Below are 13,792 nucleotides of genomic sequence, written 5' to 3' on the forward strand. Positions count from 1 at the left end.
AAGGTGATATCCATATGGAAAGGGAAAGTCTACATCTTTCCTGTCCCACCCACAGCATTATTTTGCCTGCTTCAATTGCCCAAAAGCATTCCTGCTTTCTCAGATTGCAAAATGCAAACCTCACATAACTTACTCATGAGTAAACATTCCCAGAGCAGAGGCTTTTCCTGGCTGCCTGGGTCCGAGAGGGCAGACAGGGGGCTGTTTCTTGGGCCTCCCACAGCCCCTCCTCAGAAGATGCACAGAGACTGTGCCAGGAGGCAGTTCACTAAGCATCCCCCCCATGTCCTTTGAGTTGAAAGGGGCCAGGAGACCACGACAACGTACTGCAGCAGGGCATGTTCCGAGGCTACCTCAGAGCCAGCTTGGTGTAGTGGTTAGGAACGTGGACTTCCAATCTGGTGAGCCAGGTTTGATTCCACGCTCCCCCACATGAGACCAAATGGGTGACCTTGGGTTCACCACAGCACTGATAAAGCTGTTCTGACCGAGCAGTGATATCAGGGCTCTCTCAGCCTCACCCACCTCACAGGGTGTTGTGGGGAGAGGAATGGGAAGGAGATTGTAAGCTGCTTTGAGACTCCTGGTAAAGAAATGTGGCATATAAGAACCAACTCCTCCACTACCCAGCAAATGTCTGAAACTGGGGGAAAGTTGGAGGTGGAGAGCTGATCACTTATTAGCTCTTCCTGGCAGAGGGCTGTCTCCTGATTGGGGCTAAACTAACAGGGTTGGCCATTGAGCTTAGTTTGCCATCTGTCTATTTATTTGTTGTTGTAAGGGATGTTTTTATTGTATTTTTACCACCACCTATGTGAACCGCTGCAAGACCACTGGAAGAGCGGTGGTATAAAAATCAAAATATAAATAAAATATAAATATAAATAAATTCCTAGCTGAAAGCCATGTCCTAATGGGTGAATATTTCTGGGAGGGAGGGGTAATCAGGTAGAGAGTGAGTCATCTGCATGCAATTTGAGCTGATAGGCCCTCGTTGGCAGAGTGCAATTTGAACTGATTGGCCCTTATTGGCAGAGTGCTCTATATAGGAGAAGAAGAAGAGTTGGTTTTTATATGCCATTTTTTCCACCAGAAGGAGTCTCAAAGCAGCTTACAATTGCCTTCCCTTTCCTCTCCCCACAACAGGTGGGGCTGAGAGAGCTCTGATATTACAATCACCTTCCGTTTCCTCTCCCCACAATAGGTGAGGCTGAGAGAGCCCTGATATTACTGCTTGGTCAAAACAGTTCTATCAGTGCTATGGCGAGCCCAAGGTCAACCAGCTGGTTGCATGTGGAGGAGGAGCAGGGAAATAAACCTGGGTCACCAGATTAAAAGTTGGTGCTCCTAACCACAACACCAACTACTACAATAACTACTACATGAACAGGAAAGAAAGCTAATAATAGTTAGTGACACAACACAAAAGAGCCTGGTGGATGAGCTCCCTTCTGCAGGCCCTGCGGTACTGTTCAAGTTCCATCAGGGCCCTGATCTCCTCTGGGAGCTCGTTTCACCAGGTGGGGGCCTGGATGCCTAAAGGTCTGCCCCTGGTTGAGGTCAAGCGGGCTTCCTTGAGGCCAGGGACCACCAGAAGGTTGGAGGTGGTAGAGCGCAAGGATCTTTGAGGGGTGTAGGCGGAGATGCAATCCCTTAGATATACTGGGCCCAGACCACGTATGGCCTTAAAGGTGATAAACAAAATCTTAAGCCTGACCCAGAATTTGACCGGAAGCTAGCACAGCTGTTGGAGAATAGGCTGGATGTGGGACCTCCGAGGTGTTGCTGTGAGGACCCTGGCAGCTGTGTTCTGGACCAGTTGTAGTTTCCAGGTCAAGGATAAGTGTAGGCCAGCATACAGTGAGTTGCAGAAGTCCAATCTAGAGGTGACCATTGCATGGATCACTGTGCCTTGGTGTTCTGGGGCCAAGTAGGGTGCTAGTAGTTTGGCTTGGCAAGGGTGGTAGAATGCCAGCTGTGCTAATGATGTGATCTGAGCCTCCATGGAAAGGGAGGTATCAAGAATCACATCCAGGTTCCTGGCAGATTGAGCCACTGATAGGTGTACTGCATCCAGGTTGGGCAGGCGCACTTCCTCGCTTGGACAGGGAAGAGATGGGCTGAGCTTCAGACACCTCTGCTTGAGCCACCCCATCACTGCTTCCAGGCAACTGGCTAATGTTTCTTGGGGAGAGTCAGGGCAGCCAACCATCAGGCTGGGGAGCTGAGTGTCATCTGCATATTGATGGCAACCCAGCCTGAACCTCCGCACCAGTTGAGCAAGAGGGCGCATAAAGATGTCGAATAGTATTGTGGAGAGAACTGCCCCCTGGGGGACTCTGCAAGCCAGTTGGTGACAGCTTGATAAGCTCTCTCCTAATGCTACTTCTGTACAGGCAGCCCTCTGTACTGGGTGTTGCAGTAATCTAATTTAGATGTTGCCATGGCATGCACCATTGTGGCAAGACCTTTCCTGCTCAGGAAATTCAAAATGAAGCATGTAATACTATACATGGAAAACTCTAGACTTAACAACAAGGAACTTGTGATTTATGACTCTCTTTTGGATCTGAGAGAGTGAAAATAGCCTTTTTCACTAGTGTGTCACCTTGCATGATATAACCCAGCTACTACACAACCAACTCTTAAGGCCAAGTTTGGGTCGTAATCCATGTGCTGGCTTACTAGCAGAAGCTGGTAAAAGGTGCCCTAGCCCTCTCCGCCACCTGTTTATCTAACAGGAGTCCTAAGCCCATTAGTGCCCCAAGCTATGAACTTGCTCCTTTAGGGGGAGTGCAAGCCTATTCACATCCTGGGTCAGAATCTCCATCCAAAAGCAGTACCTCCATTTTCAGTTAAATTTCAGTTTGTTAGCCTTCCTTCATCCCAAAACTGCCCCCAGACCCCATTAACAATCTTCACAGCCTCTCTTGTGATCAGCTGGATCACAAGATAGAACTGAGTGTCATCCTCATATTGCTGGCAATATAACCCATATCTCCAACTGTCCTTCCCCAGCAGCTTCACATGGATATTGCAAAGTGTGAAGGAAAAGATGGACCCTTGTAGGACCCTGTAGGCAAGGGCCCAAGCAGCAGCCCCCCAGCAGCACACTCTGAAACCATCCTTAGATGACTAAAACAACTGTGAATGGTGTTTCCCAGTTCCAATCTCAAAAAACGTGGTCCAGAAGGATATCATGAAAGACACTCAGAGGTCCAAGGGAATTATCACTCCCCCTGTCCTTCTCTTCACACAAGTCACCCACCTGGATAACCATGGGCATTCCGATCCTGTAACATAGCATCTCCCTTCTACACATATACATTCACAGCCATTGTCATCTTCTGATTTCCCATCTAGCCTCCAATCCAACCTGTCCATCCCACCAACATTTCACTATCCTGTATAGATCCATCATTTGTTATATTCTGTAGCATGCAATATAGCTAGAAATATCTCTGTTTCCGGTATGGTCTGTGTATGTATACTTTAGAAACTCTTTTGATCCAGCCTTTTGCTAAAAATTCTCTTTAAGCATTCTGATTTTCTTTCCTTGCCTTTATTTTGGAACTAGGATGTGGAAAAATGGCCTACCATGTTGATTTCCCGTTTATATTTCTTTGAGTTTTTAACATAGCGTTTAAAAATGAATTGTTTAATTAAAGGATTGTAACATACAAATTCTGACCTTATGCAAATAAAATTTTAAAATTAAAAATATTGTTTTTAGGTAAACTCTATGGTGATAAAGCTATTGTAGAAGAACGACACAGACATCGCTATGAGGCAAGTAAACAGAAGCATATTTTATCCTTGCCTGACATTTTAAATGAAGCTAAGGGAGTATCTCCATTAATCTCTATTAACTGTATGAAGTGTATCACTTTAGAAAACAATAAGGTTTTATAATATAAAGCCAGTTTGGTGTAGTGGTTAGGAGTGCGGACTTCTAATCTGGCCTGCCGGGTTTGATTCTGCACTCCCCCACATGCAGCCAGTTGGGTGACGTTGGGCTTGCCACGGTGCTGATAAAGCTGTTCTGACCGAGCAGTGATATCAGGGCTCTCTCAGTCTCACCCACCCCACAGTTTGTCTGTTGTGGGGAGAGGAAAGGGAAGGTGACTGTAAGCCGCTTTGAATCTCCTTCGGGTAGAGAAAAGTGGCATATAAGAACCAACTCTTCTTCTTCTTCCTTTTTACTATATTCCTGCAGAATCCATGTAACATCTTACACTCCAGTCTTGTGAAATATTGTATGCTTCTTACCTAATTTATAGGTAGTGTGTTGGATCCCACACTGTGAACAAAGGCCCAGTAATGAAAGGTGTCGTTTCTGCCTGTTCCTATTTTAAATGGCCTCCTATGACACTCAAAAGAATGTTTCCGAGTAGTGGAGGTCCCTCAGGAACAGTATGACTGCAGTTTAAATGAAAAACCACAGATCTCTCTTTACACAAGCAGAAAGGCACCTTTTGATAAATCTCAGTACTGTACTCTGGCCTGTAATACCATACATGGAAAACTCTAGACCTAACAACAAGGAACTTGTGATTTATGGCTCTCTTTTGGATCTGAGAGAATGAAAATAGCCTTTTTCACTAGTGTGTCACCTTGCATGATATATCCCAGCTACTACACAACCAACTCGTAAGGCCAAGTTTGAGTCGTAATCCATTTGCAAGGCATATTCTACATTTTTTGTTATAGTAAAAGTGATTAGTTTTCTTTGAAATTATTTATAATTGTTTCCTGTCAATTTTTTCTGTCATGTTTTTGAAACCTGTTGGCCTAGTTTAGGTTGTGCCCAAATAATTGTTTGGCCCTCATGGACTCCTAATGAGGTCACATAGAATCCCATTCCTTCCTTTACTGCTTTTTCTTATTCCGGTAATGTCAAAATCAAGCAAAATAGTGTTAATAGTAACTAGGACCTCACAAGACCGTTATTTGAAAATTTGCATTGAACCATGGTTTTTGGTTTGGAGATGATGCTTACCTAACTGTACTTTATTTGTTTCAGATGACACAGCAAATGATAGTTTGAGAATTTTGTGTTTGTACTATCATGCTGTGTCAGCTTTCCAAAGGTGCCCACAGGATCATAAAAGGGTCAGGGACCACTGAATTAAACAGTAGCTTCCTATATAATCCTAAATGCATCCAATCAAAATCCTACTAAAGTATATTCAGTGGTGTTTACTTCCAAGAAAGTGTTCTTTGGATTGCGCTATAGGTCATCTCAGTGGGGGTGCACACATGGCTTTTACAGAGAACATATGAGTGGCCATCAACCAGTATCACAATAATCATTCAAGACCTCTGAAGCGATACATGTACGATGTGGAAGATTGCTGCTGAGATGTTCTGAGCAACTTAAACAACTTAACTGATTGAAAAGTAGGACATAAGTGTTTGAAATAAGTAATATTCTGTTTTGCTTTTCACTTTGCAAGGTCAATCCTGAGCTGATTAATTTATTTGAAGAAAAAGGTTTCAAATTTGTTGGCCATGACGTTGAAGGGAAGAGAATGGAGGTTGTTGAACTGGATGGTAAATAATTTGGCTTTTTGAAGATAGAATGTTCAAATTCGATAAACACGTAGGATACAAACACCACATTATTTTAGTTATTCTCATTCACTATCTATGCTCAAGAAGCAAATCAAATATATTTGAGTTTATATGAGATCTGACCCTATGGCTTTTGGGTCACATTGATAAGAAAAGCCTTATATGAATTATTATTCATACACCCCAGGGAATATTTTAGTCTAAAGTACAGAGGATTAGAAGGGAATGTAGAATATCCCTTCCTGAGCCTACACTTCAAATTTGTTTTGGTTGTTGATAGGCTAGACTGGTGAAATGTATGAAATATTGTACATTGAAGTTGAACTAGATTTGCCAAATAGTGCTGAGCAGAGATGTAAAGTTCCAAATAATTTGAAGCCACAGGAAAAAAAAGTTGGGAAAAATGAAAATATATGCAGTACTATCGAACCTAGAGTAATGTTTCTGGTCTAAAAACTTAAAATGCATAATTTATAATTCACCTAGCATATACAATGACAATATTTAACATATTTACGGAATTTAAAAGTTATGAATACCTTAGTTTTGTGCAAGATGTCTGTTGGATTCTCTAATATGAAGAAATCTGGAAAAAATGGGGAGGGGCTTTCCAAAGGTTGTTCTTTTTATTAATTTCCAATAGAAAATTTAGTGAGCATTGAAAAAATTGCTGTGAAATATCTTCTCTTTTGAAATGATTGAAAAACTTTTAAAGACAAGGTTTTGCTCACTCAGAATGTCTATTATAAAGATTTAATGTAAGACAGTCCACATAATTATATAATGCTAATGACATATACAACCTATTTTCAATAGTGCTAACAAGGGTTAGAATGTTGGATTAGCATCTATAACTCAAATATAAAGTAAAATATAATGAACAGGATGAGATGTCTAGTGAACAGTACATAAATCTCAAACAGAAATCTAAAATAAATTTAGACGTGCTTGCTAAAAATATGCATTGGATATATTTCAGTTTTTCTGCAAAGTTCTGAATGTTTGGAGGAGAGAGAATTTTTTTCAATAACTTCAAAATTTCTAAAATCGATATGTCTTAATGGGGGGGGGGATGTTGTGACCGAAAGAAAGCTCACAAGAAACTGTGTTTAAATATATATATATTATATGTATATAATATATATTTTCCCCATAAGTAAGACTCAGAATTGCTAATAAACAGAAATCACATAGTTCAGTCATAGTCATTGTACCAACAGTGATGTACCAACAGTGATGTACCAACAGTGCAATCCTAAACAGAACTATGCCTTTCCAAAACCGTTGACTTAAACCCTATTTAGGATTGTACTGCAAATGTATCACAACAAATTAGAGTGTGTTTAGATTTTCAGATATTTAAAAATCTGTGTTTCTCTTATTAATGTTTGTATAAGTTAACAAGTCAAATTCGAGGTTGCACATCTTTTTGAGGTACATTTATGTTAATATTAAAATAGACAATTACAAATATTCTTAGCATGAATTTCAGAAATATAAATTCACTTAATTTATGAAAATCTAACTAAATTTGCCTCCCCATTAGCACAAAGAATTATTTCTGTATCTTTATGCTGCTCTAGCTTAAATTTGTAATATGTCTTACTTATAGGAAATATTCTGTCACTGAATTAATTTAATTCCTGCTGAATTACTTCTGTTATACATGCTAATATCTGGAAAAATGATTTCATAAGTTGGAAATATTCATTCAGAAGTCATGATGAAACTTGGCAATGTTTTTTTTAATTGTATTCTGCTGTGAATTAAATAGCAAAACTAAGATGTCTTCTGACTTCCTAGAAATGATTTTGTGTGACAAGGCAAGACTTTTCGCTGAGAGCAAAAAACAGTCAAAAAGAAAGATACGCATAGGAATTCCAAAGGATAATAAAGCTTGTGAGCATTCCTTTGACAAGTGCCTCTCAGCTCAGAAATATGCACTGAGAAGGGGCAATAAATGATTACAAGGAAAGAAAATTAAGCTTATTCTAGTGCAGTTACTTCTTCCAGGCTCAAAGAAAGAAATTAACTATGAGGAAAATACTATAAGGTGGGAAAGTGGCGGCATGAGAAAGAATCAAGAAAGGACAAGTTTCATTAGGCCAATGGACAACTCTCATTTGTCTTCTCCAGAAGAATTTTCTAGACAGTTTCCCCTGCTGGGTTTATACCTTTCAAATGAATGTTTCTTTTTTCCACAGTACTGTGGGTGGGTTACAGTGAGTGGAAAAGAGATGGTATTTGACCAAAGCATAACTGTTTGGCTTTAAGAGAAACTTTCTCAACATTTTTACCATTCAGAAACCTCTGAAACATTCTTCAAACTTTGAGAAACCCGGATCTACTTTACATAATTACTATAGTGAGTGCAAGATAATGGGTTGGATCCAAATTATATTTTCCAATGGCAGAATGGAATATTGAAAATGAAAACAAAATTCATGGAATATCTTTCATTAGCACCATCCAAATTGACATAGAACATTAGACAAGTTTTGAGTCCACCAGGCTTAATTCTTCTAAGACATTAAAAAACAAGTGTGGAAAGCAAATCTTTCAGGCCCGAATTAGATTAAACTAAATGTTTTGGAATGTTGTTTCTGAAAATTGTTGAATATTTGCTACTTTAGAAGTGGCTTCATGGGGCAGGGGAAATATTATTGTCTTCAATTTGTGTGTGTGTGATATGTCTTCAGATCATCCATATTTCATTGGTGTCCAGTTCCATCCAGAGTTTTCTTCAAGACCCATGAAGCCCTCACCTCCCTATCTTGGCCTCTTGCTTGCTGCAACAGGGTCTCTCAGTGCATATTTGCAACGTGGATGTAAACTGTCTCCAAGGTAACCTTGTTATTGGTTTGAATGTTGATTCATAAAATCTTTTATAAGTTCCAGAAAGTAGAAGGGACTATCCATCCCATCCATCCATCCATTCATTTTTACTCTGCTATTCCCCCAAAGGGCTGTTATAACATACACTGGAAAAATCATGACTAATTCGAAAAGGTCATTTGGGGAGTTGAAATATGGCTTTACTCAACCAAGGGAAATAATTTGAAAGTTAAAATAAAGTTGGTGTTGTTGCTGAACTTCAGTAGGGAATGCCAGTGTGCTTCCTGGATTATCAGAAGAGTATGTTAGTGCATAGGGATGGGTATAACTAGGAAAATGTGGCTTGGTGGGTGAATCAGGAGGTTTGCTCATAAGCTGAACTTGTTTGTCGCCGTGGAAATGCCTTTTAAAAGGGACAGCAGTCCCTTTAAACAGTTTGCAGAAAGCGCCCTCAGAAACAGCTGAGAGACAGAGAGCCACTTGTTCCCTGCTGCTCAGCTGTTTCAGGCTGTCTTGTGCAGTCCCTTTAAACTTTAAAGACACTGCAGAAGACAATCCCCAAAAGCTGTTTTTGCAATGTTTGTGGGGAATACAAAGCTGGGGCTTATCTGCTTTAAAAGTCCATGGAAGTTTGTGATGGTAGACCTGTTCATGCCCATCTCTGTCAGTGCACTCCATTTGTCTATTCTGACACTGTATTAATGTCTGCTCTAACTTGTTGGAGGATAGCAGACTGGAATCCCAGTCCAGGAGATCAGTCCTTAGTCTAATCAATAGTAAGAAAAATCAGTAAGATAAATAAAAACTCATTTCAATAGCTCATCAGTAAAATTGCAGCTTTGTGAAGTGTGTGCTTGGGTGTGTGTGGGGGGGAGGGGAGAGAGAGAGACAGAGAGAGAGACCTTTCCCCTATTCTTGGGAATCATAGACAATGGATTTATTGTATATTGGTCAGGCAATTAATATAGCTATTGAGAGGATATTGCAAAATAGTTGATATAATATTTTGATGAATCAACTGCTGTCATAAAGGGAACAGCCCTGCATTGTCTTAATTCCTTCCTTGAATGCAGGAAACAAAATCTCAATGGAATAGCAGGATTAGCTAAATGGGACGTGATTTTATCCTTTGTGTTCTTTAATCTTTGTATTAAATCTTTGACTAAGACCATCAGTTGCTTTGAAATAGGTTGTCACCAATATATGGAGGACAACCAGCTTTATATTTCATAATCTGAGCTTTTATCTTGTTGATGGGTTGTTATACTGCTTCAGTCCTTTCAACTTGTTGTTGCATTGTTAGCTACCTTGAGGCTATGGGGATAAGATGAAATATAATCATTTATTCAAAATATTTGTATCTCATTTTATTGTCATGAACTCAAGGTGGCTAACAAAGAAGTTGTAAGGACACAAGTACAGCATAACAATGTAAACTTAAATCCAGTTTTCCAGTGGTCATGTAGTCTTAAAGCAGAATTTGCAAATTCATTCATAATTTGCCTGTGGTAATGTTTTAAATGTTGTTAATGCAGCACAAAGCATCTAAGCTGTAAATGAAATTTACCTTCTTAGAATGTTTATATATGCACAGTGTTTATCTGGTATTTAATTATATTTGTAGTTGGTGTATTTCAGATGGGATTTCTATGCAGCATTTAATATGACTTGTCTTCAAGTACAAATTTTTCATTTAGCATGTATATAGTATTATGTAGCGTTTGAGAGGAAACAAATGCTTATTCCAAGAATAATCTGCAACAAAATTAAGGACATTACTGGCATTTTTTGCAATGTTCAGTATATATTGGTTATTGTAGCTTTTTAAAAGTTTTATGGTTACACTATCTTTGAATACAGTATTCATTATTAATGTAATTAGTTAATCTGTTTCAAAATATCAAATTTTATCCCATGCTTCCTTGGGTGCATTCAGAAAGAAGTAAGTGTAACAGCAGTAATACTAATATAAATATGGACATTTAATCCATGTTGTTCTTAATATATAATATTAATTATTGTAAAAATGCCTGGGACTTTGACAAATTCATTCCTTTTCATGATATCTTATATTGACTTGTCTGTCCAGTCCTCTGCACACACACACACCATCCCATCCCCCTGTACTTATTTGGCTTGTCATGTTATTTCAGTTACCAAAGACAGCCAAAAGCTGTCTAATTCCAAGGAAGATTGCTACCCCCAATTTCAATGATGGAGTAAGAAAACAGAGACCAGACATGAGGTGGCATAACAAGGAGGAAAGCAATTCAGAGGTAGAATGACAGGGATGCAAGTCTGAGGCCCAAGTGAAAAGACAGGAGTGCCAGTTTGGTGTAGTGGTTAGGAGCGCGTACTTCTAATCTGGCATGCCAGGTTTGATTCTGCACTCCCCCACATGCAGCCAGCTGGGTGACCTTGGGTTCGCCACAGAACTGATAAAGCTATTCTGACTGAGCAGTAAAATCAAGGCTCTCTCAGTCTCACCCACCTCACAGGGTGTCTGTTGTGGGGAGAGGAAAGGGAAGGTGATTGTAAGCCCCTTTGAGCCTCCTTTGGGTAGAGAAAAGCGGCGTATAAGAACCAACTGTTCTTCTTTTCCTATCTCTCCTCCTCATGAGTTTTTCCACTCATAATGTCTGTGAAGCAACCATGGTAGGTTCTTGCATTAAGAACAGAAATGTTATGGTGCCACAAGACACCTTTTGGTTTTGATTTTCACACAGTATCTAGCCATTCTTTTCATTTGTCAAATCATCCAGTTTCTCACAGCTGCCTTTGCCCAAATGCAGCATCTTCTTCACTGTATTTTTGCCTATTCTGCTTGCTCCATCCTCCTTTCCCAAAGGTGCCACTTGATTGTACTTGAGTTCTACCCATCTCCACAATAGCTGGATTAAGTCCAAACATTTACATTTTTCCTGTTTCTAATGACATTTCTCTTCAAATCTTTGCAGTACCCTAACTATGTAGTTTTCACTGACATGACTCAGAATTAAGACATACTCAAAAGAATGCCTTTTTACAGCCAATTGCAATAAAGAATAGTACTTTATACTGGCATGGAATTTGAAAGGAAACCTTCATATTTTCCTAACTTGGATTCCTGGTTAGAGTTCTAGACCATCTAACCCAAATCCTCTGCTCAGTGTAGAAAATCGTAAACGTAAGCTGCCAGATTGCTATCAAGCCTCTGCAGGAAGACTTCCAGCTAGCAAAAGAGCATTTTCACTCCCTAGTTTACTAATTCTATTGTGGAACAGGTCTTAACATTAGCAAGGTTAAGTCTGAATGGACATATGAAAATTTTATCACATGACAACATTGATTTTCATATCCTGAAAACAGCTAAATTGCTATCAGTTGGAAGAAGGCTCTTGTATGATAAGATTGCCACTGTGTTAAACACTTTCGGAACAAATCAAACTAACTTTAAATATTTCCAAGTTTTATTTGTTTTCAATAAGTGAAACACCTGCTGAAGTCTTCCATGATAAATTGCTAATAGTGTTTAAAAGCTGTGGAATTTTAGGCAAAAATCAGATATTTTTAATTTTTCACAAATTTCACTTATTTCTTTCTGTTCAGTGACAGCTATAGTGATCTCAGTGATGATAGTTTTCCAGAAAAAGAACTTCCTGAATCAGAAAAAAACTGAAAGTTTTGTAAAACAACAAAAACATGAAGGATACAGGTAAACAGCATCATTTTAGTATTATGAATGTGTTTCCAACGAGGTCCCTATGATTAGATGCATAGGCATAGCAACGGAGAAGTATACATTTTTTTAAAAATTATTGGGCATTGTGGACCTTTAAAGCATGAAGAAAGGGGATTGGCTGCCTAGCTTGATTGGCAGGTAGAAGAGAGTCGCGTATAAACCACATTGCTCTCCTGCCATTTCAAGCAGACAATGTGGAGGGTGAAAAGTGCGCAAAGGCGGCAGAGAAGAGCAAGATATCAAAAAGGTGAAGAGGGGCTGGGAGGCACGATTATATTTAACATTACGCCATTTGGCTGGCATAACGCTATTTTTACAGATGTGCGGAAATGCCCACAAAGTTATCAGCCAGGAGACTCTTGTATTGAAATCTTGTTGTCTCTCTTACCAACTTTAACTTGTTAATGAACACTTGATTACAGGTGGTCTCTTCCTGGGGTGATATTTCTCATACCACTGTCTTAGTGGTTCAGAGAACAAGCTGGCCTGTCTCAGACCCAACAGTAATGTGAGCCCGCCCAGGCAAACCCTTCCTCTGGGTTGTTTGACTTCTTGAAATAAAGGAGAATTATTTTCAAGTTTTGTTTGCCACACCTCACTATGATGTCTCGGAGCGGTTATATGCCAAGGCTTGTGCTTTGCATATCTATATTTTCAAAAAAGATGATGCATGATATATTACAGCGTTTTTCCTCTTGATTGGGTCCATCCAATCTATTTAACAATAATATCCTCTTGTTCCATATTTTATTTTAAAACTAGGGGGCAAAGCACGCTTTAAAAGCAGGCTAGAAGAGCCTCTTGTGGCGCAGAGTGGTAAGGCAGCAGACATGCAGTCTGAAGCTCTGCTCATGAGTCTGGGAGTTCAATCAAGGTTGACTCAGCCTTCCATCCTTCCGAGGTCGGTAAAATGAGTACCCAGCTTGCAGGGGGGTAAACGGTAATGACTGGGGAAGGCACTGGCAAACCACCCCGTATTGAGTCTGCCATGAAAACGCTAGAGGGCGTCACCCCAAGGGTCAGACATGACCCGGTGCTTGCACAGGGGATACCTTTACCGTTAGAAGCTAGTATGGCACCTCACACACATCAGTGATCATGACGGGAGCCTAGGGAAGAAGGAAGAGTGGCCAGGAGCTGGTGCTTTTCCTACTCCCAGTTCCCTCTGTGGGAGTGTGCGGAGGAGTGGGTGGAGGTTGACACATCAAAGCCCACTCCTAGGCCGTGTGTAAAGCTGGCCTCCATGGTGCATCCAGCACGGCCCGTCCTCATGCTCCTACAGCAAGGGCTAGCTTGGAGGGCTGCATGCTCCTAGGCCATTGTAAAAGCTGGCTAGGAGGTAGCAGCCACCCTGGCAGTGGTCACAGTGGGAGGAGTAGGACGACGTGTAGGTGGCAAGCAGAGGGAGTACCGGTGTGGCTGCCACCTCCTAGCCAGCTTTCCCAGTGGCTTAGGAGTAGGCAGGGCCCTCCAACAGTGCTCGCTGTGAGAGTGCAGGGAGGAATGGGACAATGTGTAAGAGGAGAGCACCACAGAAAAAGCAGATGGCAGGAGCCCCCCCCCCCCCATCCTTGACAATGGGAGGCAGGTAGGCAGAAGGAGGATGGCAACACACTGTGGGAGCAGGAGGCCAGGAGCCACCCCCCCCAAGATCTCATGGCA

At 40.6% G+C, this 13,792-nt stretch overlaps 2 protein-coding genes across 4 annotated transcripts in view; one reads left to right on the forward strand and one right to left on the reverse strand.

Moving 5' to 3' along the window:
- Nucleotides 1–13,792, forward strand: part of CTPS2 (CTP synthase 2) — an 83,944-nt gene that overhangs the window by 68,702 nt on the left and 1,450 nt on the right. For all 3 annotated transcript variants that reach the window (XM_077343153.1, XM_077343154.1, XM_077343155.1), the window contains exons 15-18: nt 3,734–3,789; nt 5,457–5,553; nt 8,274–8,418; nt 11,998–12,103. In XM_077343153.1, the coding sequence (XP_077199268.1) occupies nt 3,734–3,789; nt 5,457–5,553; nt 8,274–8,418; nt 11,998–12,067 (368 nt within the window). In that variant the 3' untranslated portion in view covers nt 12,068–12,103. The remainder of the gene's footprint in view (nt 1–3,733; nt 3,790–5,456; nt 5,554–8,273; nt 8,419–11,997; nt 12,104–13,792) is intronic.
- S100G (S100 calcium binding protein G) overlaps nt 1–13,792 on the reverse strand; it is a 93,840-nt gene that overhangs the window by 20,522 nt on the left and 59,526 nt on the right. The window lies entirely within an intron of this gene.

Source organism: Paroedura picta, chromosome 6 (genome assembly GCF_049243985.1).
Source record: "Paroedura picta isolate Pp20150507F chromosome 6, Ppicta_v3.0, whole genome shotgun sequence".
In the NCBI taxonomy this organism is placed as follows: Eukaryota; Metazoa; Chordata; class Lepidosauria; order Squamata; family Gekkonidae; genus Paroedura; species Paroedura picta.